Here is a 23,432-nt window from a genome sequence, read left to right as displayed (position 1 = left end):
CAGTCAGTAACCTAGTAGTTTTCACAGTTTTTAAATAAATGTCATTGCTTTGTTTAGCTCACAAAGTTATTCTTAAATCATCCAATTATTTCTTGACAACTTTTCTGTTTATCCAACAAACAGTAGTTTATTCATTTTATAACAACAAATCATAAATCACAATTTAATGTGGCCCAACGCGTTTCGAGTATCAATTTTCACTCTTCATCAGGGGCAATGTGTTCTGTATTCTTAACATTCAATACAATTTCTGTAGAAAAAAGTAAAAAATTAATTATCTAATAATATGTATTCATGTTTATACTTTTGAACCAAAACAAGGTACTTCATTAGTTAGATAGGAGTATAAAAAATGGCAACATCGCATGCTTTCAACCAATAACATTAGTTTAAGAGATTTAGTCTTGTAACAAAGGATGAACTTATTCACCAAATGCTTGGGAGCCTATTGAGTTTGTAGACAATACCATCAATAGAATCGGAGTGTGATTGGTAACCTATTAAGAAAAAAAGTGGGGAATGGTGTAACAAGATCCTGTTCCTGTGCTATTTAGACATGTAAGAACTACAATGGTGACAAATGCCAAGCACCCGTGGTGATTTATGAAGTGTAGAATAAAACCTAGACTCACTTCACGATGTCATGTAGGACACCCCCAGTAGTCTTTTAAAGGCATCAGTGTGAACTGGTTGTAGTATTCTAAAAAAGAGAAATAGCATGGCTATATTATAAAGAAAAGGTCAAGCCGCCTAAGAAAAGGTAGCCTTAAAGGATACTTACAGTACAAGAAGGTGACTGCTGGTACGAGGTAGAGTATGGGCATTCTCCATCCGCACCCGAATGCCGGATAACAGTGGTATGTATATTTATAGTCGCGAGTGACGTCACCCGCGCATGCGCGTGATGACGTCACGTTGCGAGCTCCAATTCTGATTGGATTTAAGTGTAAACATGGTCGCGAGTGACGTCACCCGCGCGTGTTGCGTGATGACGTCGACGCGACCAACCTCACACGAACACATTGCCCCTGATGAAGAGTGAAAATTGATACTCGAAACGCGTTGGGCCACATTAAATTGTGATTTATGATTTGTTGTTATAAAATGAATAAACTACTGTTTATTGGATAAACAGAAAAGTTGTCAACACATACTCCACAGATTCCTTTTTTAGGAGGCACAAGACAAGAAGAGGAAAGAAGAAAACTGCGACAAAAAAAGAAATAGATAGGACAACTAAAGGAAGAATCTGTAGACATTGGGTTCGGGGACAATGGTGCAACAGAAGGGGTGGGGAGCGGATGAGAGGGTAAATCATTGAGCAGTGAGATGGAAAAAAGCAGGTAATGTTGAGGACAGACTTAGATTAGACTCTGGAGGGCTGGCGCTGAAAGATATTAACTTCGGGGTGGGCAGCTCTCAGAGTGGTAGAGCATTTTCAGAAAAAATGTTTCGGGCAGCAGCAATGGCTGCAAGTACTTCTTGGAGCCCCATGAGAGATGGTCCAGTTGGGCAAAGAGGGGTCGCAACCGCAATCATGTCCTTCACGGACCGGCACAGACCGGCTTACCATGTTCATGCCAGGACGTTTGTGCCAAATTGAAATAGTCCCAAGGACTACAAGAATGCTGGCTAATGGAGTCTTATAGGACCTAGTGTGTGCATAGATCCTAAACTTCGTTTTAAATCGCACTAGGTTAGCAAGACACAAACATTAAAGCAAAAGAAGCACCTAGCATACACAGGGGCACAACTAGGTGATTTTTTTTAAAATTAAATAAAGTAAAACAATTTATAAAAAGAGTGTGAGCAATGTATTTGGGCATTGCTCTACAAATCGAAATCACTACTATTTACAATTCTAAGAGGGAGATGTGCATGTAGAATCTCCATTAGCATACTTCTGTATATTCTTTCTTCGGCAGGGGAACATTTTTGGCCTTATATGTAGGCCCCATTGCCCAATGCAAATTTCACATTCTTTTTGAGTGCAGTAGGCGTTTGGGGTTTAGCTTTATAGGGTTTAGGTTCAGAGTCGATATAGCTGGAGTCTGCTTCCGACTCATGACATAACTACGTGGGAGCTAAATCCCAGCTGATCGCTCAAAGAGCATGCTCCGCAGTCGCGATCAGGGGGCTGTGATTAAACAAAAGCCATACTCACGGATACCCACTGTGCAGAAGCATAGTTTTTTTTGTTCTTTTCACTGTAAAGTCATACACTCTATGGGCTCCAAGAAAGCAGCAAAGTTCAGCGGCATTCATATAAGGGAATACAGGAGAGAAAGAAGTCTTACCGTAGCGTACGTATAGGTGGCGGTGACCTCGATCAGACCAAACACCAAACATGAAACACACAGCAGCACACAGCGCAAGCACAGTTCTTTTATTAAAAGTTCAAGGAAATAAAAAATAAATAAAAGCAGGACTGCCTGCAAGTCTGTACAATCCAGGTAACAGGGACCAATTCAAATGTGTGCCCTTCCTCCACAACTACACGAAACACACAGCAGCACATCGCGAGAGCCTTAAGAAGACTACTAGTGCTGACTGCTTATCAGCTCCTAGTTAACTTGTTAGGTCAATGAGCGCTGGTTTATATATATTTTCAGTTTGCCTCACTAACTAATGAAGGTTAGTGAGAGAAATATTAAGAGTTTGTTTTTAGTGCACTTTCGAGTGTCCGTTTGTTTATTTAATGCTGCTTTGCCTTCAATGAACTTGTGAGCACCAAAGTCTTTAATTTAAACTGCTTGCCAAATCTATGTGGCAAGCACAAGAAATGCCTTTCTCGATATCCCCTTTTCAGAAATGCAAAGACGAGCCCGAACGCAACTGCAAGTGAAGACTTTTTTTTTAAAAAAACAATGCCTCCCGCTACCGCTGCTGAAAGAAGTCTGTCTTATAAGTTGGCGAAGCTCTGAAAGGAGTCGGAAACAAATGAAAACCTCTTTCTCAACTACGCTTCTCCTGAACGATTGCAGCGGCTCGCAAATGCCATTACACACTTCTGCGTCACCAGACCCAAGCATTTATCTCAGTGGGTTACGTTAACAAATTTACTCTGCCTCTTGTCAGATGCCAAATTGTTTTCTTAGTGATACAGAAGTTACACGTGCTTTTTTCACGCGCACGCATGGGCGCACTCTGACTTCTCCTATTCAGAGCTGCAGCAGGCTTTAAATTTAGATTTCTAAGTTTGTGTCTAGCACCCCCTAACTCATAACAGTGTTTTAACAATAAAACTCTAAAAATATAAATTATCTCTCAAAAGGTACTTGCTTTCATTTTTAAAACAAAAAACAATCCCACCAAAACTGCTGAAACTTGTCCCACGAAGAGCTGATGGTTTCTTTATCTTTCTGAAGGCCTGGAATCAGGAGCGGAAATAAAGAATGTCCATTCACTTGGGTTACAATCAATGAAAGGCAGTTTAGAACTCTCCTCTGGAATCCTAGTAGCCTCAGAATTCCAAGCTACCTACCTCATCAGTGGAACCTTCAATTGTTTCCTCCATCTTGCCTTGGGCTAAGCATATCTACCTGAAATAAGTAGTTAAACAAACTTTATGCCTTCCCCATAAAATAATATGCACATACATACATAAATGTATATTTATATAACAAGCCTCCTGACCTTTGTTCCCCTCCGCACCCATCAATGTTCTAACCCAGGGCCTGGTTTAAGAGGATGTCTACGAAGAAAACGTGCAGTTAACAAGGCAGCATTTGCAAACTCCGCCCCCTCCCAAGATCTTTCTTCCAGACCAAATCCTTTGTAATCTATAAGATACTATAATTCCTCTCTATACACTCTGGAGTCTAGAATTGCTTGTACCTCAAATTCTTCCTCCCCCGCCACTAGAACTGGAGGTGGATTCTTTTTTAATGTAGTTAAAATGTAGTTTTGCACACGGTTTTACCAGACTCATATGAATAGTGGGGTGAATTTTCAAATGAGACAGTAATTTTAGTTTTGCTGCCACAGGAGACAACACATTCTCTATTTCGAAAAGACACAGAAAACATGGACTAAACATATTGTTTCCTTTAAGCTTGATGTAACGTGAGGACAACCAAAGCAGATCTCCTTTAAAATATTTGGGAGCAGATCTAAGAAAGTTTACTCTGCTGCAAAGCTTGCATGCCCTTTCTAAATTCTCCTTCATGAGTTGAATTCTTTTATCAATATCGGGATTACAAATGTCCTCAATTATCAACTCTCATCGAAAACAAAGGTGATAACCTTGACTACAGTAAGTCTGGTGATAGCATCACAGATTTGGTTCGTTTCAGACACCGGTCCATACACAACATCGAGTATCAGAACGAAATTAACCAAATCTGCGTTACTATCACCAGATACACAGACAGGTCAATAAGCCTGACACCAACAAGAAGAACTCAATAGCAGGGTGTAACCAGAAAATTGGATAGCTGCCATCCCTTACCGCCCAATACTGACCAGAAATACAACACCAACATAGAAAAACACAGATAGAGGTGAAACATAATTTTGTTTCCAATCAAGGAAGCAAAACTACATGCAGCATAATAAAACGGCTCCTGCCAAGGAAGAACCAAATCCCTTCAACATAAATCATGATCCTCATGTCCGACCAAGAACAGTGACCAGTGAATACAAGGCATGAAATGTTGGGGAATAGATGAATGTACCATTTACACTGAAGAAATATCCTGTCCTGAAGACGGCTAACACAAGAGGGATAGACACTAGGGATGGTGTTTAAAATACTCACCTAGCCGAAATATATGTAGACACATCTGCTGGACACAAAAGGGATCTGTCCAAAAAGAGACTTTATTAATTGCCTCTTTTCTGTAAAATGATTCTATGGAAAGCATTGACAAAATCATAATGAGGTGGATTCATTCCAAAGTCAATTTGTGTTAATAAGCTAAATTTGTCACATACTAACCCCACTATCCAGCCCTATATTGGGTTTGCTAAATTGTAGACAAATGTCTGTTACCTTGTGTAATGTGCCTTGTGGAAAGTGCACAAGAATAAGGCAAATATGTTTTTTAGTTGTGTAATAATTTACTAATGTATGAATACATTTTGTTTTCTTAAAAACCTGCTTAGCTTGACACGCGTTGGGGCTGATTGAGCATACAACACAAAGTGGAAAATACAGCTGGCTGATACGGCGGACTTAGAGAGAAGTAGTTAGGCTCACTCTGCACTTTCTTTCACTGTAGCCTCAGCAACTATCACACCACCAGAGTATAAGGAGACATTTAAAGTTATGTGGGGGATTTCCGTCTGGAGAGCGCTTGCTACTTGCTGACTCTTGAAACTGTGTTCTTTTTTCTCCTCCTTTGAAAACATCTCTGGTCAAACTTTACTTTCTTTGTCAAAAGTCGTCACCTCTTCACCAAGGGTGACTGAATCCCAGTAGGCTGAATTCTAAAACCACTACTGCAGAAAACGGTGAGCCTTTAGAACACCAGTAGTGCCGATTGATTTTCAGTTCCTAGTTAACTTATTAGCTCAAAGAGCTCTGGTTTATTTATATTTTGCATTTGCCTCACTAACTATTGAACGCTAATTAGAGAAAAATTTACCATTTGTTTTTAGTGTACTTTCGAGTGTACATGTATTTATTTAATGCTGTTTTGCCTTCACTGAACTTATGAGCACCAAAGTCTTTCCTTTAAACTGCTTGCCAAAACTGTGTGGCGAGCACAAGAAATGCCGTTCTCGATAGCCTCTTTTAAAAAATGCAATGACAATCCCAAACGCAACTGCAAGTGACGCCTTCTTTAAAAAAAACGATGTCTCGCGCTACCGCTGCTGAAAGAAGTCTTCTATGTTGCCAAAGCGCTGAATGGAGGCGGAAACAAATGAAGACCTTCTCAACACGCTTCTCCTTAACGACCGCGCCAGCTCGTAAACGCTGTTACACGCTCCTGCGCCACCAGAAGCAAGCACAAATATTGGTGGGTTACGTTAACAAATTTACTCTACCTCTTGTAAGATGCCAAATTGGTTTCGTAGTGATATAGAAGTTACGTACACCATTCTTCACATGCGCGAATGCTGACTTCTACTATTCAAAGCTGCAGCAGGCTTTAAATGTAGATTTCTAAGTTAGCGGTTAACAGTATTAAACAGTAAACCTCTACGATTACAAGCTGAACGAATTCTTAGGAATTACTTCAGAATTTTCTTTTAGACATATCACTTGTCTCTCAAAAGCTACGAAACAATTCCACTAAAACTGCTGGAACATGTCCCACGAAGAGCTGATGGTTTCTTTATCTTTATGAAGGCCTAAAACCAGGAGCTGAAATAAAGTATGTCCATTCACTTGGGTTACAATCAATGCGAGGCCTCTGGAATCCTAGTAGCCTCAGAATGCCAAGCTGCCTACCTCATCTGTGGAACCTACAATTGGTCCTGCCATCATTGGACTAAGAATATCTTCCAGAAATAACTAGTTAAGGAAACTTCATGTATGTCCCATAAAATAATATACATATATATATTTGAAAGTGTGTTTGTATTTTCAGGGTTGTTGGGCTGAAATATTGGCTCACGTTCGGCATACCAGTCTGTGGTGTACTGAGGATAGTGAAATTTCACCTACCCCATCGATGCGCCCTGCACAGGGCACGGTCCGGCCCTGTGCTATCAGTATAGGCAATTTTGGGAGATTGCCAATTTTGCGATTGTTGGCTCAACAACAGTTGGTGGGCTGAAGTTTTGGCACATGGTCGACATACCAGTCTGGGGTGCAGTGACAATAGCAAAATCTGGCCAACCCCACCCATTCACTCTGCATGATGCGTGGTCTGGGCATGTGCTATCAGTATAGGCGATTTTGGAAGATTGTTGATTTTGTGACTTTTCCTAAAATAGGAAGTTAGGATACAAGGTCCCCATACCAGTCTGGGGTATACTGCCGATGATGAAATTTGACCAATCCCACCCATTCGCCCTGCACAGGGGTGGAGCGGGGTCCAGCCCTGTACTATCAGTATAGGCGATTTTGGGAGGTTGCCAATTTTGGGATTTGTCTATAATAGGAATTTATGACACAATCTATATATATATATATATATATATATATATATATATATATTTCTGAAAATGTCCTTGTATGTTTGGGATTGGCTCCAGCCCCATAACAGTTGGTGGGCTGAACGTTTGCCCAAGGTTGGCATACCAGTCTGGGGTGTACTGGAGATAGTGAAAATTTACCAACCCCACTAATTGTCCCTGCACAGGGGGTGGGGTCCGGCCCTGTGCTATCATTAAAGGCGATTTCGGAAGATTGCCGAATTTGTGATTTTTAGCTCCTGCCCCACAACAGTTGGTGGGCTTAAATTGTGGCCTGAGGTTGGCATACCAGTCTGGGGTGTACTGGCGATAGTGAAATGTGACCAACCCCACCCATTCACCCAGCACAGGGGTGGAGCGGGGTCCATCCCTGTGCTATCAGTATAGGCGATTTCGGGAGTTGCTGATTTTGCTATTTTTCAAAAATAAGATTTTATGACACAATAAAACATACACAATGCTATAGCAGACCCCCATGTGCATGTCAGCTACAGACCCGGGCAACGACGAGTGGTATATATAAAACTAGCCTCCTGACAGTGGTGCAGGCGGGGTGTTGAATTCAGCTCTAAGCTTGAAGAGTTTCCTTGAAGGGTGCAGGGGTTGGTGATTCTCTTCCAGTAAGTAGTAGGATTTTTTGGCTTTGCAAATCTCTGCCCTGTAAGTTTTGAGTTGGGCGATGTAGACCAATCTGTTAGATGGCATGGGTCTGCCCACCATCTGTGCTGTAGGATGTGGTTCTGGGAACTCCATTTTTTGAGGGCTGAGGTGAACCATCTGGAGAGTGGCCTTGTCTGTAAGAGAAGGACCTGAAGGGGGGAGGGGACTGAGTACTACAGAAAGCCAGTGATCAAAGAGGGGAGATGAGGTCAGGGAGGCGAATAGGGTGTCTGCCAGGTCAGGAGTTACTTTGACTTTGTTGTGAGACGAGAGTGCATTGGAGCTACGGAGCTGCTTGAGGGGTGGATGGGTCCACCGAGGAGAGCGTGAAGAGGATAGGAAGAGGATAGCAGAATGGTCAGTCCGGACAAGTGGCCGTGGTGACAGCGCGGTTATGAAGTCTGGTGAGTCAAAGATTAGGTCTAGAATGTGACCAGCTGAGTGGGTAGGACCTGAGACTAGCTGAGAAAGGTGTGAGATTTCCAGGTTGTGCAGAAGAGATTGGGTCACAGGGTTATGTGGGATGTCGAAACCAGATGTTGAAATCCCCTAATACTGTGAGATTGGAGACCATAATGGCTGTCAAGGAGTCACTAAGGGATTCCACAAAGCTTTTATTGTATCCTGGGTGTCGATATATGAGTAGGAAGCTGTGACTGTATGACGGGGTGAGCATACATTTTACCAGGAGGGATTTGCAGTCTGTGTTGCAGGAGGATGCACTTCAGACAACTGTTTAGTTGTTTGTTTGAGGTTGGGGGGGGGGGGGGTTTAGGTTCTGGGTGGGTGTAGGGGGGCCATGGGAAGATTCCCGAAGCGAGGGAATGAGTTGATGCAGGGTGGGAGACGTTCATGGCTGATGTGCAGATTGCTGCAGTGGTGGTTGGGGGGCTGTAAGAGGATGTCGGTTGGATGGCTTCTGGTGTGGAAGAGGGGGAGGGTGGAAGCCTGTGCCAGGTCCGAGATGTGTCTGTAGGTGAGGAGTCTCTCGGGGGTCGGTGGGCCCAGAGGAGGGCAAGTAGACTGAGGCCTTGTGTGTGGTTGGTGGATGTGTGTTGATGGCTTGGATGGTGGGAGAGGTCTGGCTGGCTGCAAGGGGTGAGAGTGTATGCAGGGGTGAGGTTTGGTGTCCCTCGTATGGGGGTGAGGTATGAAAGTGGAGGATGATTGTGTGGTGTGTGGGGTCTGAAAGGCCCCGGGTTGGGTATACAGTCAGGAGGGGGAGTCTGGTGCCAGTCTTCCAGCCAATCATGGCATGGCAATTGTGCCTTGAGGGCTATTTAGTAAGTTGAGAGATTTTACTGGGTTTGTGGGTGTGAGGGAGGAGGTGGGGGCGTAGTTACAAGAGTTAGTCTGGGTCTGGACTGTAGGCAGGGGGAGTTATGATCAATAGAAATGTTGCGGGAGGCACAGTGTGTTCTTTAGATATTTCGGGGAACCTTGGGTTGTGTGGGTAAGGGTTGGAGTGATGGCTGTGTTGGGGGAGGAGGCCAGTATTGCCTGTATAATGCTTTGAGATGCAAAGCGTGGATCTGAGTGGTGTGATTGCAGTGTTTGTGGGCGAGTGGGGGTGGGAGTGGGGTTGTCAAAAGAGGTATAGGCCTGGCGGGACGGAGAGAGCTGGGAGGGCAACCTGGAAGTGGGGGTATGTCGTGGCCTCTCCCGAGTGCTAGGTTGGGCAGGAGTGCGGCATATAATGGTGCCGTCTGATCTGTTGAGCTGAGGCCCTTCTGCAGCGCCAGTTGGTGCCTCTCATTTTGGAACTGTTAGCCATGGTGGGACGGCAGAATATAGCAGTGGTGAGATTCAAAGCGGACAGTCCAAACCTGAAACACAGTGGGAAACTATTTGTGTTACATTCCTTCATTGTGTTCCTGAAAGGTTTTGAAAGGAGGCTCTTGTTGGATCTTTAATGTGTTGTTTTGATTCAGGGTTTGTAATTGGGCTGGGGCTTTGGTGGGTTGATGGGGAAACATAATATCATTAAAGTCTCACGATGTGACTATGAGGCTGACTACCACCAGACCATGCATGAGGACTGTGCCCAAGCAGTGCCTTTTTTTTAATGTGAGGATTTATTTTAATATCCTCTAACAAGAGTGAACGTTCTCTGCAATAAGGAAGAACTGTGAATGAATTGGTAATGGAGGTCTAAATGTACTGATCTCTGCCCCTTAGACTTGTAACTACACTAAACAGTTATACCAAATTTCTTGGTCCAGGAGAATGACTCCTGGAGTAGGTGGTACAGTTCTCCCCAATGGAGTAAACCTGGTCTCAAAAAGAAGAATGGACCCTCTAGCTTTCAGTGATGACTCGGAGGAAGGCTTCAACCAACATGGGGTTGTTGCGTTGGGCGAACGCTAAATCTGGGATTATCTCAGCTTCCCCCTCTTCAATACTCTCTTTGGGCAACCCCGGGTTTGGGTCTGGATTTTGGCCAGCTTCCCCAAAGCCTTTAGCTCCTTTAGCCCCTCTCTCAGTGAAGCCTAACTAGGAAATAGGGGAATAATGCATTCTCTAAAACTTATCCTTGGTTATTACATGATCAGCATGTTTGCCATTATTCTGGAGTAAGATCTTAATATCTCCTCTATAGTCGGGGCTCACCACCCCAGCCATTACATCCACCCCATGCTCCCAAGCGAGCCCTGACTTGGAGACCAACCAGATGTATGTATCCTTGGGAGTTGCCAAGGCTAGATCAGTGTGAATGAATGGTCTCTCTCCAGGTTCTAAAGTTATATCACAACTACTAGAGCGGTCAAACCATGCAGTAGTGACGTCCGATGGGTTCGAGGCTCAGTCACTTAGTTTAGTGAATTTTAGGGTTCCCAGGTTTGTATCATCTAGGTCAGACTCCACTCCTGACATTGTATGTAAGGGTGAAGGAGGAGGAGACTGACACACAGGTGGCATGGTGGTTTCGATAAAATTTTATTTGAAATTAAAGTAAAGAAATAGTCTCCCTCTGCCTATATATTTGAGGGGTTTTCCTGCCGCAACTAAAATGCTAATGGGTCTGTCAGGATGTCTCTTTAACTGAAAAGATTCCCCTCTCCCGTGTCAAAATATCCCTATCTCTGTAACTTAATCTTTTAACTAAACAGTAGTTCCAAAGTTCTTGGTCCAGGAAAATGACTCCCTCCTCCTGGACTAGGTGGTACAGTTCTGGCTGAAAGTTCTCCAGCAGGGAGAATGGCTCCCTTCCCCTGATTCACGTACTTCACAAACAAACAAAAAGTATGCAGATCTTCCAACATTCTGCATCACAAAGTTCAAATACTTTAATCCCAGGGGGAATTATTCCCTTCCCCAGGAATCCTGATTTGATCCCCCTTGTTGGCTGGTTTTTGAGGAAAATTACTCCCTTCTTCTGGCCCTTGTAAGTTTTGCTTTCCTGGTTCACATCACCAGAGGGAATGCCTCCCCTCCCCTAGTCTTCCTTAGACTTATTTTACAACTCCAGGGGGAATGGCTCCCTTCCCTCTGCCTTTCTTAGGCTTTTTTCACAGTTCACCACACTAGGTGTAAATACTCCCTTCCCCTGGAATTTCCTAGGCTCTATTCCACAGTTCACAACACCGGGGCTAAGGACTCCCTTCCTGTGGCCTTTCTTAGTAAGCAAAGACCCAGTTGTGATAAAGGTGCCCAACCCTGGTTTCTCTAATTTCTCCTAGTGTAATTTGTGTACTCTCCTGCCAAGTACTGCAATGCAAAAAGGGGTTTGTAACCTTCTCTTGTGGGTGCGAGTCCCAGGTGTGTACTTCTCAATGGCTTGTTTTTGGAAGACCTAGTTCACTCTCCTGCCAGGTACTGCCACAAAGACAACAACTTCCAATGTGCTCTCTTTCACTCTTTGGAAGTCATTTGTGACCAACAACTGTGCCGAGGAAGACGACTTCCAATACACTCTTTCTTGGATCTAGGAGAAAAAAATTGAGAAAAGAAATAACAAGCCGAAAAGACAGAGGTGTTTTTGGTCGAATTGCTAAAATGTTTTTGGGGGTTTCTGCACTTTTTTTAATGTCCCCCCATACCTAACCACTTCCCCACCTTAATTTAAACCCCCATCTATTGTTTTATAAAAATATTTTAAAGATCCCATAAAAATTTAACTAAACAAAAACTCGACCTATTCAGCCTCGTTGTTTTCTGATTCGTTGTTTCTGAGAATTACCATAATTCTCACTCTTGTTCTCAGTAGTGGTCTGCAGCCAACCACTGTGCCAAGGAAAATGATTCTGATTGCACTCTTTCTCACTCTTATTCTCAATAGTGGTCTGCGACCAACCACTGTGCTGAGGAATATGATTCCTGTTGCACTCTTTCTCTCTCTTAACTATGGCTCTCAAACCTGGTCCCCATCCGGACTTCCTTTCTCTACCGTTACCTGTTTCTTGGGAGCTATTCACCAGATATCTGCAGGGCAGCGGGTCCTTGTTAGCGCTGTGCTTCTCTGCTCCGGATGATCCTGTAAAGCTCTGCTGCGGGATACCCTTGGAGGCCATGGTGTTGTTCTCTGGACTCCTGGTCCAGCCACTTTGGGCCACGCCACCGCCCTCCAGCCTCCAACTCTGCCTTACAGTGGCTCCATGCCACCAGGACAAGGCTTCCTCTCTCCAGCCTCCAGGCTTCGGGAGCGGGTTGCTCAGTGCTGCCTTTTGCATCCTTTCATCGAACTTCCCGGGCTGGACTGCCTCTCCTGCTGATTGGTCTTGCTTCATAGAGTCCTATGTCTATTTTTATATCGGATGGTTGGCAATGGTTGGCAATATATGTTAAGTCCTTTATCAGTGTTGTTGGTCCTTCAATCTTTATTCCTATATGCCTCCTCCTCGTCCCAGTATGTCTATTGTTACTGTCCCTTGGGTAGTCCATTGTCTTCCTTGTCTCAGTACAAGTCAAGTCTCTAGACCTACATAAATACAAAGGTTGGTTAGGTATATTAATGGGATTTATCAGGTGGGGAGGTGTATAGGATGATGGGTGAGAGTTATATCGCGTCTCCCTTGGATGTTCGTCCTTGTCCCTAGAGGGGGAGTCTCACCCCATGAGATCCTCACGCTGGATACCAAACTCATGGGGACTATCGGGTAGCGGCCTCACCTCCCTGGCCTCATGAAAAGGGGCTCTCCCTTGGGGAGAAGTGACGCCATCCAATGATTCGTCACAGAGGGATGCAAGTGTGTGAAAAAGTCCCTCCATGGGAAAGGTGGGCAATAGCAGCTGACACATTAGTTTCTTGTTTGTCGTAAAACCTCTCTTTGAATCGTTGAATGCCTTGCTGTTAGCTATTGTTGCTTGGAAGCGATGCAGTGGCGAGTGCCACAAACGTTGTGACAACATACAATGAATGGATTGCATGCTCTCATTAACAGATTTATTCGGGCTATGGAGGCTGAAAACATAATGTCATCAAAATCCAGAAGGTCCTTTGTCAGCTAAAAATGACATTTCTGTCAGGGGAAATTGTTTGAATTGTTTGGCATCCCCATCACTGTCTCACCTAAGATCCAGGCGCTCAATCCATCTCTGTCTGGGTTGCTTTCCTTTCTTGTTTCTCTTATGTTGTGGTCAGTTTCATATATACTGTTCTTCCTGAGCTAGCGATTTTCATGGCATCACTGCTCCGAGTACCTATTTCTCATTGCTAGCTTTCAGAGCATAGTCTCTTCTCCTCCAAAAGAGACTCAGTCTGTTTGGGACACAATATACACGCCCTCCTGGTTGTACCAACAAATTTGCTGCTGGGTCAGCCACAATCTTCTTCCAATGGCCACAGCCTCTGGAGCAACTCCCAAGTCCACGTTTGTCGCTGATCCCTTGGATCTGCAACCTTGTCATCAGTTATGAATACCCTTTATTATCTTTTCCTTCCCGAGAGGTCTTTTCTCTTTCCATGTGAGTTGGGCCCTTGGCTGATTTTTGGGGTCACATCCTTATCTCTGCTCAGTATAAGGTCCACTCAGCTGCCTCATAGCTTTTTTTCTCTCCCCTTGTCGACCTTCTGCAGTCTTCCTTCTGGCATGGGGATACTCATTCACTCCCCAGACCCTTTTCTCCGATTTTTTACTTTTTGGCTCCACCCTCTTCCCTTTGGGCAGGGATCACACCTCCTCTAGGTTTTTGTCCCGCCCCTCTTTTCTATCAGCTGTGTTCCACCTTTTCTCCCAGGAGGTTCCTGCTCCCTTTTGAGTCTTCCCCTTTTCAATTTTCTGAGGTTTTCTTTCCACATTCCCTTAAACTAGCCCCTCTTCTTCACATTGTATTCTCCTTTGAGGCTCCAGCTGTTATTTTCTTGCATCTGTTATTTTCCTAGAGTGTTCTTATTCTCATTCTACTCTCTGCCACCCTCTCAGATTTCATCCTCCATTTCGCCTCTTTTTTGTTTTAGTTTTTCTGCTCTTCACCAACTTTCTCTTCTCTATCTCTTCTGCCTTTTCCACCACTCTTCTGCCTTTTACTCCCCCCTGTCCTTTCGCTCTGGGCAGTTCTCTTTAACTGGATCCCCTGGGATCCTGTGATCATCCCATTTAGGGGAATGGCAGCTACTTCCCAGCACTGGACTCTCTGCTTCTGTTCAAACTACCACCTATTGCGCCTCCGTGGCTCATCATTGTCCAACCTAAGTAAACCATCTTAGAGTCAGGTGGCATTCCTAAGAATGCTGGCTGTTCTCTTCAAGGACTCCCAGCTCAAATAGAGTCTTCATCTATCGTCAGCTGTCCAAGCCGACTTTACTCAAGTTCACCTGCAGCTCATCACCTATCCCTGCATCGAAGCTCTGCTACACTGGTCCTATGAAACGCAGAGGGAAGAAGGTTGTTCAAGAAATTGCCCCAGAGTCGTTGGTCAGTTTTGCCATTGGTGCCCAAAATTCGATCCGAGGTAACATCACTTCCCTTTCCTCTTATTGTCACCCGCTCAAACTCCAATGGTAGTGTTTCTTTGGAGAACATGTAAGAGAGTAGATGCATTGTCATCTTCTGGGGTACTATCAACTTTTAGGGTTCATGAACCCGGTTAACAATAGGTAGGTCTAATTCAGTTTGGAGACACATGGCTTCGTCCCATAAGCATATTGTATAGCTCGGTTCTTTCATAGTTTCAAAATGGGTGATTTCCCTTCCTGTCTCTCAAAGGGACTCCTGTTCATGTTATATTTCCCTGTCTTGGCAATATATGAAGTGATCTTCTGCTTCCAAAGTGTTGCTGGTTCCTTCCACTATTCCACTCACTAGGATTCCAGCCATCCTTTCCTTCAGACCTTAGAAAGAGGGACTGGTGTATATGATGGCCATTGGGCTACCAATGCACTTTAAAAACCCTGCACCCCAGTTATTGTGTTTGCGGCCTTCCCTTTGTTTGGGCCACAAGGAATGGCCACAAAATGCAGAGCCCACAAAGACTTCTAAGAGTGGATTCCAGTTTAAACTGGATGAGGGTTTCCTAGATGCTCAGTCCACATCTGTGAGGCTGTGCATGAGTGTGTGGAGTTTAGTTGGGCAATCCTGATAATATGGCTGCCAGGTTCAGATTAGTGGGAAGGAATAGCCCTGCATGTTTGTGAGATTTTGCCTATTATTATTGATTGATTGATTATTTGCATTATTATTATTACTGGCTGTGCTCTGCCCCTGAGCATCCCTGTTTCTCTGTGCCTGAAGATTCTTGACTAAAGCTCTTCATCATTGAGGGCGTATGTGTTGTAACTTCTGGGAATGCAGTCCCGGATGCGCCCTCAAAGCCTTTCTGTGCTGTGGAATCCAGTGAACCTTAAGTGGGAGTCTACATCAGCTGGATATCTGCTCAGTCACAGGATGCTGTGCCTCACAATCATGGATTTGTTCTCCCGCCACTCCTGTTGCCTTGTGCAGATTCAACAGTGGCCTCCTGTTTTGGGTCACCCTTGTGCATCTTGCAGTTTCTATGACTTCCTCATTGAGGAACCGAGGTCAGCATCTCTTCTGGTGGGGTCCTCAAGACCCCGAGCTAGGTGGTTGTCTTGGCTTTGTCTGGTTGAATTCAATGAGCAAACATTTCTAAACTCTAAATTCCTCAATCTCCTTAAAACAGCACTGCTATGTTCCATTGTTCTCCCTGAGGTCCTGGAGTTACTGAAGCATTCACTAAATTTAAAATACAGTGATTGAAGTTTTTCTTCTTTTTAAATGTGTAAAAATGTTTTGTAACAAACTACAACACAATAACAAAAAACAAAAAAACGTATATGCAATCTTATATATCTTTTAGAGTGACAAATCACTACAACAAAGTTGGTTCGTTCCATCAGTATTTTCTTTGCTTTTATAGCTTGCATAGTAACTCAATGGCACACAAGACCTGAAGGCCGGGAGGATAATTCAGGGGCAACGTGATTGTCTTGGAAGCAAGAGAACGCATAGTAACACTGGTTCGAATCACGGTCTCGCGCTTTGAAACTGGTCTCTGGTATTAAGCGCGTTACAAAAGAACAATTACAATGTTAGAAGGCTGTGAAGGTTAGTTTCTGTCCCCTTCTGCCACCTCCCTAGTTGTGGTGCCACAAATAGACTGAAGTTACTGTTGGAACCCTATAAATCCACTAGGAATACATCAATAAAAAAGTTCAAACTGACCAATATTTACTCCAAATCCCCTTTGTGCAAGGTGTGGTTTCTCGGTGCACTCCTATCTTTCAATTGGCACTGCTGTGCTCCATTTTCAAAGTATGTGTGTGCATATAGCGGCCATAGTCTGATGAACAGAAACATGACGCTTATTCTAAAATTCTTTTATAAAACTACATGGGGCACTTCTTACATCTCCTTTGAAAAAAATTAGATTCCATTCTATATCCTTACAATATGCTAAGATGGAACAAGATGGCTGGGGCTTTTGGATTGGCTAGATGTCAGAGGACCCAAGCAAAAAGTCTGTTCTTAGTGATATATGTAGACTTAATGATATACGTAGACTTAAAGATGTTTCAAACCGCCCAGACAAAAAAGTTAAAATTGTATTATTCTTTTTTACAGAAACCGTTGCTGTTCTTTTCAGCACCACCTGGCGTGTGGAGTTCCCTTTTGACCTTCCTGAGTTTCTCTCTTATGCGATTTTAGGGTAAGTGTGAAAAGTGGTCATTGTCCAGGAATTGGGGTGCGTAGGAGCCATTAGTGGAAGCTCTGATGATACTTGAAATGGGGAATGTAATATAGTGAGTCACTGGCTTAGAGTGAGCATGCTGTCATCAGCTCTTCCCGGGAGCCATTAGTTGGTATTGTACTTGACTCTTGGTTAGTTCTTTACTTGATTTTCACTGCAAGTAGACAACACATTTGATTCAATTTGAGATTCAAAAGTTATACCTATTAAATACCTATTTGCTGAAGCAACTCATCAAAGAAGCATCCTAGATGTCCTAGAAGTGGCATGCAGTGTTGGCAAGTGGACATTTTCTGGTTTCACTTGCACTCGTTGGCCGTTTTGTGAATTGTCGGGCATGATCAAGGAAAATGGCTGGACCAGACTGTTTCACTATTTCTCTCGCTGTACATTCTCCTGCTGTTCTGATGTATTGACAAGCTCCATGTTTTAGTCTGTTTCCTTCTCACCTGAAGGTCTTTTACTCAGTGTCTACATCCAAAGTGTCCTGTACCTTGTCCACTGCTAAGTTATGCGCTGCAATTCTGTCCTCATCAGGTTTTTGTCTGCTATATGCTTAGCTAGAAGAACACAACCACAAGCTCTTTGAGCACCCATGTAGATTACTGCCCTAATTTGACCTGTTCTCTTAAACCAAGTTTTGGACTTTTCAGCATAGAGCAAAGGTAAGTTTTCAGTTCACACTGCTACTACATGCCACTGGAAGAAACAACAGGAGACAGCATCTGAGATTACATGTACTTTCTGGAGGTAGCGTTGCCATATAGGACGCCTGGAGACCATGAAAATGGCAGCGGTGTGCAGTATAAACCATAATAACATAACATATTGCATGTCCGTGTTTGTCTGCAGGAGATACTGAAAGAATTGTCCAGAGGACCTATTCATTTAATAAATGACTTATCAAAATGTATTCAGCATTATAAAAAAAATGTATACAAAGTGTCAATTAATCACATATCACTATACACTTAATCATTCTATAACATAGCAGGAAAGCATGTACCTAAAATAACTATAAAAAAAGCTTAAAAAATCCTCATACCACAACACTTTTCATTCATCGTGCAACATTGAAACATTTATCTACACACAGTGTCAGTCATACATACATCAATTGCTAAAAAACATATCAAAAACATTAAGAACAGGGATTTATAAATTGTCCCTACAAACAGTCTTGTTTTTTTATGTATTACAGACAACAATAGAAATTATTACAAATAATCTATTGCGAAGGTGGATCAGAGCAACAAGAATTAAGAAGATCACATCCCTTGTAGATTTTCTCGACCGGTTTCGACGTGAAGTGCTGATTTCGTCAATGTCTTCATCCGGAGGAAGATATAAACATACTGCAAAAACAGGGACATGACTACATGAATGTAATGCAATGGCCTGTCATAATACTGAATACAACCACATTAGTGCCTTCACCACATGCTGCCTGCACAGTTAAAAGATATTGTAAAAGACCAAAAAGGAATATTATTTAAATGTGGACGTCTATTAGTAAATATAGAGACATGCCTAACCCTCAGGAGTTTGCCCAGAGCAGAAGGTAAGTGAAACCTGGAAGGAGGGAACCGTGCTTGGTGGTGGGGCGCAGACAACACCATGGAAAACTTGAGACAAAACAATAATTATTGTGCCGAAGCAAGAGCCACCATTACCCAAAAGTGCCATCCGGACAGCTACTCACAAGCCGGAGACTGACCTTGTATGTGTGGGCCACGAGATCCCAGGAGTAGTACATTATACCAACAACTGACCAATGTTGTGCCTGCACAGTGAGCCTGTTAGGTGCAAGGGGCCTGGATGGATGAAAAAATCAAAAATGGAGGACATGTACGGAACCCTTGTTAAATGCGAGTCAGCAACCTGCAGTAGGGCGGACAGACGGCTCACCTGAAGTTAGGCCAGGCCAATGTGCAGCCTGTGAATGGACTGCCAAGAGGAGTCGAGTGTCAGGGACTCGACACTCAGTAAATAGAAGTGTCCAACGTGTACGCCATAATTGCAAACAATTGATGTCTGAAACCAAGAAAAGAATGCAACAACTAAGAGAAGCCTGTAGAAGCCATACATGTAAAGCAGCCCAAAAATAGAGTTAAATGGAAGGCAAATACATAGATGAACTGCGTAAACAGGGCAGGTGTTACTAAATTGTACCAAAAATATTCAGAGAGTAAGGGCCAAACTGATCAAATGGATGGCAGAAGAGTAAACCTCATGAATCAGATGACCCAAACAAGTTACGTAGTCTCGAGCCATGCAAATGGATGGAACACATCAGGCTGAATGAGCTACTAATGATATGCTGCTGAAACAGCTGCCGCATGGACGAAAAATAATGCCTCTCGTAAAGATGGACACGGACAACGCATTAACACAGAGAAGGGTGAAATATGCAAAAACTCACTTGTCCTGTAATTTGTACGGAGACTCGTACTGCAGTGCCAGCTGGCAGAACACTGTGGTGGCCGTGAGAATGAGCGATAAACTGCACAAGCGCGGAAGAGCAGTACTCCGGAAGTAGCAGAACGGCATGACGTGCTGTATGTGCAACTCGCGGCCGTGGCTGTGCTCATTAGTGTTTAATTCAAATGCTGCAGCAGAAGATCTAAACTGTCAGTCATATAGCTGATGAAAATCAGCAGTAGTTATAATAAACAGAGTGAACAAAGTTGAATTGGAACAACATGAGGGCGACACTGCCCACGGATAGACGGCATAGACTGCCCTATACCATAAATTAGCAGGGGCACAGATAGATGGTAATTCTGCCAGTGCCCGTAGCTGGCAAACCGACATCGAAGGCAGAGGCATGGGGTAACTGGCTAGTGCAATATATTTTAACTGTGCAGGCTGCATGGGTGAAGGCACTAATGTGGTTAGATTCAGTATTATGACAGGCCATTGCATTACATTCATGTAGTCATGTCCCTGTTTTTGCAATATGTTTATATCTTCCTCCTGAAGAAGACGTTGACAAAATCAGCACTTCACGCCGAAACCGGTTGAGAAAATCTAAAAGGGATGTGATCTTCTTAATTCTTGTTGCTCTGATCCAGATTATTTGTAATAATTTCTATTGCTGTCTGTAATATATAAACAACACGACTGTTTGTAGGGACAATTTATAAATCCCTCTTCTTAATGTTTTTGATAAGTTTTTTAGCAGATGTATGTATGACTGACACTGTGTGTAGATAAATGTTTGAATGTTGCACGTTGAATGAAAAGTGTTGTTGTATGATGATTTCTTGAGCTTTTTATTTTTGCTATTTTAGGTACATGCTTTCCTGCTATGTTATAGAATGATTAAGTGTATAGTGATTTGTGATTAATTGATACTTTGTAAACATTTTTGTATCATGCTGAATACATTTTGGTACGTCATTTATTAAATGAATATGTCCTCTGGACAATTTTTTCAGTATCTCGTGTTACAATAATACTCTGGTCCAGAGTGTAGGATCTCCCTGTGTCTATCAGGTCTCCAGTGTTTGTCTGCAGGCCAGCTTTGCCGCCTTCTTCAGATGCTGCTGGAAGGAGAGCACTATAGGCCGCCTCCCTATTCAGCTATCTGTTCTGGAGCTCTGTCTTCCAGAATAGTGTGGTTATGGCACTCTGTTTTTAACATATTTTATTGATGTTACAACAATGTTCTCCTACTACTTCTTACTGATCGGACTCCTGTGATTGGTCTGGTATCATCACGTGGTTTCTCATGTGATCACATTACTTGACAGGAAGTTAGTGGAGCATTCACCATAAATTGAATTCCCTGCATACGAGTCTCTAGGCTTTTTTCTGCATGCCACTTCTGACTGGGTGGAATTCTGGTGCTTACCTGCTGGATATAGGTAGTGCTTCTATGGGTGTTCATAGCTGCCTTCATCAGCACAAAGCGGCTTAGACCCTTCAGCACTTCCTTCTTCTGACTGTATTGATCTGGACCTACCATGTGATCTTTCACAGATAAGGGCCTCTGTATTAATCTGTCGGGCAGACCTCTGATCTCTCTACCCAAAATAAGCCCACCTCTCAAGAAGTGAGTGCATGTTTGTCAGTAAAGCAAGTTTATTGTATATAAACGACCAGGAGGAGCTAGATGACATGTTAGAAACTGAATTAACCTGAATCGCTTCAAACCATACCAATGTTACCTTTTATATACATTGTTGCAATTCTTAATACACTCCCCTATATTGTCTTACAAAGTCATCCCCCAAATATGATTGGGTAACCCTATACAAGGAAATCTAATCCCCCTAAGTTCCCACACTCTTATTGGACACATTTACCTAAACACCATACCCTTCAACATACATTCCTATTTACAAGTACAACCCCTTTTGGGCTCTTTCCATAGTTGATCGTGACATCATCACATGAATACTTATTCGCCTACAACAATCCTAATTTATTACAAGTTCCTTCTGAGTGGGGACCTCTAACCCCGGGTGTGATGCACATGGCTTTTACAATAACACGTCACCAATATGAGGAAGGAGAGAAATAAACAAGTTTCCTTTGAACCTGTAATAAACATCTTATCTACCCAGACTTGCTGGCATCCCTGGTATTTCTCATTTCATAGCTTATCTATTGCAACTGCCATTTCAGCCCACAAAGCCTCCAGCTCATCTTCAGGTGAACCTAATTGAAACCCATAACCATTTGCCACCTCTGCCCTTCAGCACCTCTTGCACCTGGTTTATTAACTGGCCCCAAGTCGACCCTCCCATGTGGCCGCACTTCCCAGGTCACTGAATAACAAGCTTCCATGTTCTTAGGAAGATTACATCACTTATATACAACAGCACCAAATCCTAAACCTATGAACCACTAGCACTTAATTTTGTGGTTGAATGCAGTTAGCTGCCTTCCTCCTACCTTTGAGCCCTGTCAACCAACTCTCCGGGTCACACAAAGTTTATCTCGCCAACCAAGCCTTCTGCGGCCTACACATTTGGGTGACTTCAAGGACCAGCCACAGGACTAAGCAGTACGATTAGGACAACGGGGCTATCCCTGTAAAATCATAAAATGTGCTGTGAAAAGAGCCCGTTTTATACGGATTGAGACACCCAAAGAGCCTACAGAATCTACATATAGAGTGATTTGCCTAACAACCTGCTTGCCTCAGACAAACCAGATATGCAAATTGGTGAAATAATATTGGCGTATGGTGACGTCACCAGGATGCACATCGCATGCGCCATTATTTGTGCTTAAAAGGGGCTCCAAAAACAATGATAAACTGGTCCACTCCAGATTCTAATCTGGCAATGGTCCTGCACAAGCCACACTCCCCCCGGGTGGACAGATGTACCTCACAACGGTTGCGGGGCATGCAAGGAAGACATGGTATCAACAGTAAGACAGACACAAGTGACCACAGTTCAAGGGTGTTTATTGAACTTCAAAAAAGGTTTGGAAAATGCCTAGCTAAACCTAAATCTAAAGATGGGAGCAAGCCACGACCATCAAATAATAATAACGCAGTCTTAGTGGTGTCTTGTCAAAAACAAAAGGGCCTATACTAATAAATATATTGCCAATCCTTACCTCTAAATACAAATAGTGTGGGAAACAGTGTTAGCAAAAAGAAAGAAGTGGTCTCAAAATTACATGTCAGGATGTTCAGGCCATTTGGCATTTCTTCCCCACGTTTCAGCACGGGACAAGGTGGTACACTCGAGAGTAGCACAATCTCTAGCTTCTAGCTAGTCCCGGGATCTGTCATCCAGGTGGCCAGGACACGGCAATCGCTATTGGATCCAGTACCTGGGAGGTGGGCCAGTAAGGGAGGATCACCTGGATGGGGGGTCCTCTGGGTGTTGGAAACCAACGGGGGAGACGCGGTATCCTCCTTCCTTTAACACCTTTTTCCCCTCCTCTCACGTAGGACATTCTAAACCACTGCCCACCTTTTCTACACAAACACCTTTGCACAACACAAAGGACAACGGACTAACACTGTAGTCATTTACCTGACATGTCCCAATATAAGGGTCAGGCAGTCAGGCAATTGATCAGAATCACACACACCTGACAGCCCTTTCCCTTCTCCACAGGGATAAAAGATGGAGCCAGAGAGCACAGTACTAGCAAGGCGAGCACGGCAGAGAGCACAATGGCACAGCTACACAGGCGCAGTCCAAGAGAAGGAGAAAGGCGGCCGGAATAGAGAGGGTGGCGAGAAGAGAAGTGTCCTTGCCCTTTTTATCCCAGGCCCACAGAACCTTCATGGAAGAAAGCCTAAGACCGCGCACAATAGCATGAGTGTCTTGTAGCAGATGTCAACAGTACACGGGTCAAGCCTACGCCAATAAGCAGGAGCAGAGAAGCTCCCGCGACCGTGGTACCGGCCATGACTCGAGGAAAGCCAAAAGCCAAGCGGTTTATCACAGCCGGTGAGTCGAGGGGAGAATCGTTAGGAACTGCGCTGTGTTGAATAAGAAGCACAAAGTGGCAAGGTTGAACCAAGTTTAATGAACTGTGTAAAGAACTGTAAAAAGTGTGAGGGG

The 23,432-nt window shown here is 43.6% G+C and overlaps 1 protein-coding gene across 2 annotated transcripts in view; it reads left to right on the top strand.

Moving 5' to 3' along the window:
• Positions 1 to 23,432, top strand: part of LOC138567616 (chloride channel protein ClC-Kb-like) — a 422,777-nt gene that overhangs the window by 230,550 nt on the left and 168,795 nt on the right. For both annotated transcript variants that reach the window (XM_069646042.1, XM_069646032.1), the window contains exon 8: positions 16,767 to 16,851. In XM_069646042.1, coding sequence (XP_069502143.1) covers positions 16,767 to 16,851 — 85 coding nt within the window. The remainder of the gene's footprint in view (positions 1 to 16,766; positions 16,852 to 23,432) is intronic.

This window comes from Ambystoma mexicanum, chromosome 1p (assembly GCF_040938575.1).
Source record: "Ambystoma mexicanum isolate Mex_15411 chromosome 1p, UKY_AmexF1_1, whole genome shotgun sequence".
NCBI classification, from domain to species: Eukaryota; Metazoa; Chordata; class Amphibia; order Caudata; family Ambystomatidae; genus Ambystoma; species Ambystoma mexicanum.
Note: the sequence above shows the minus strand (reverse complement) of the source record. Positions and strands in the feature narration are given on the sequence as shown.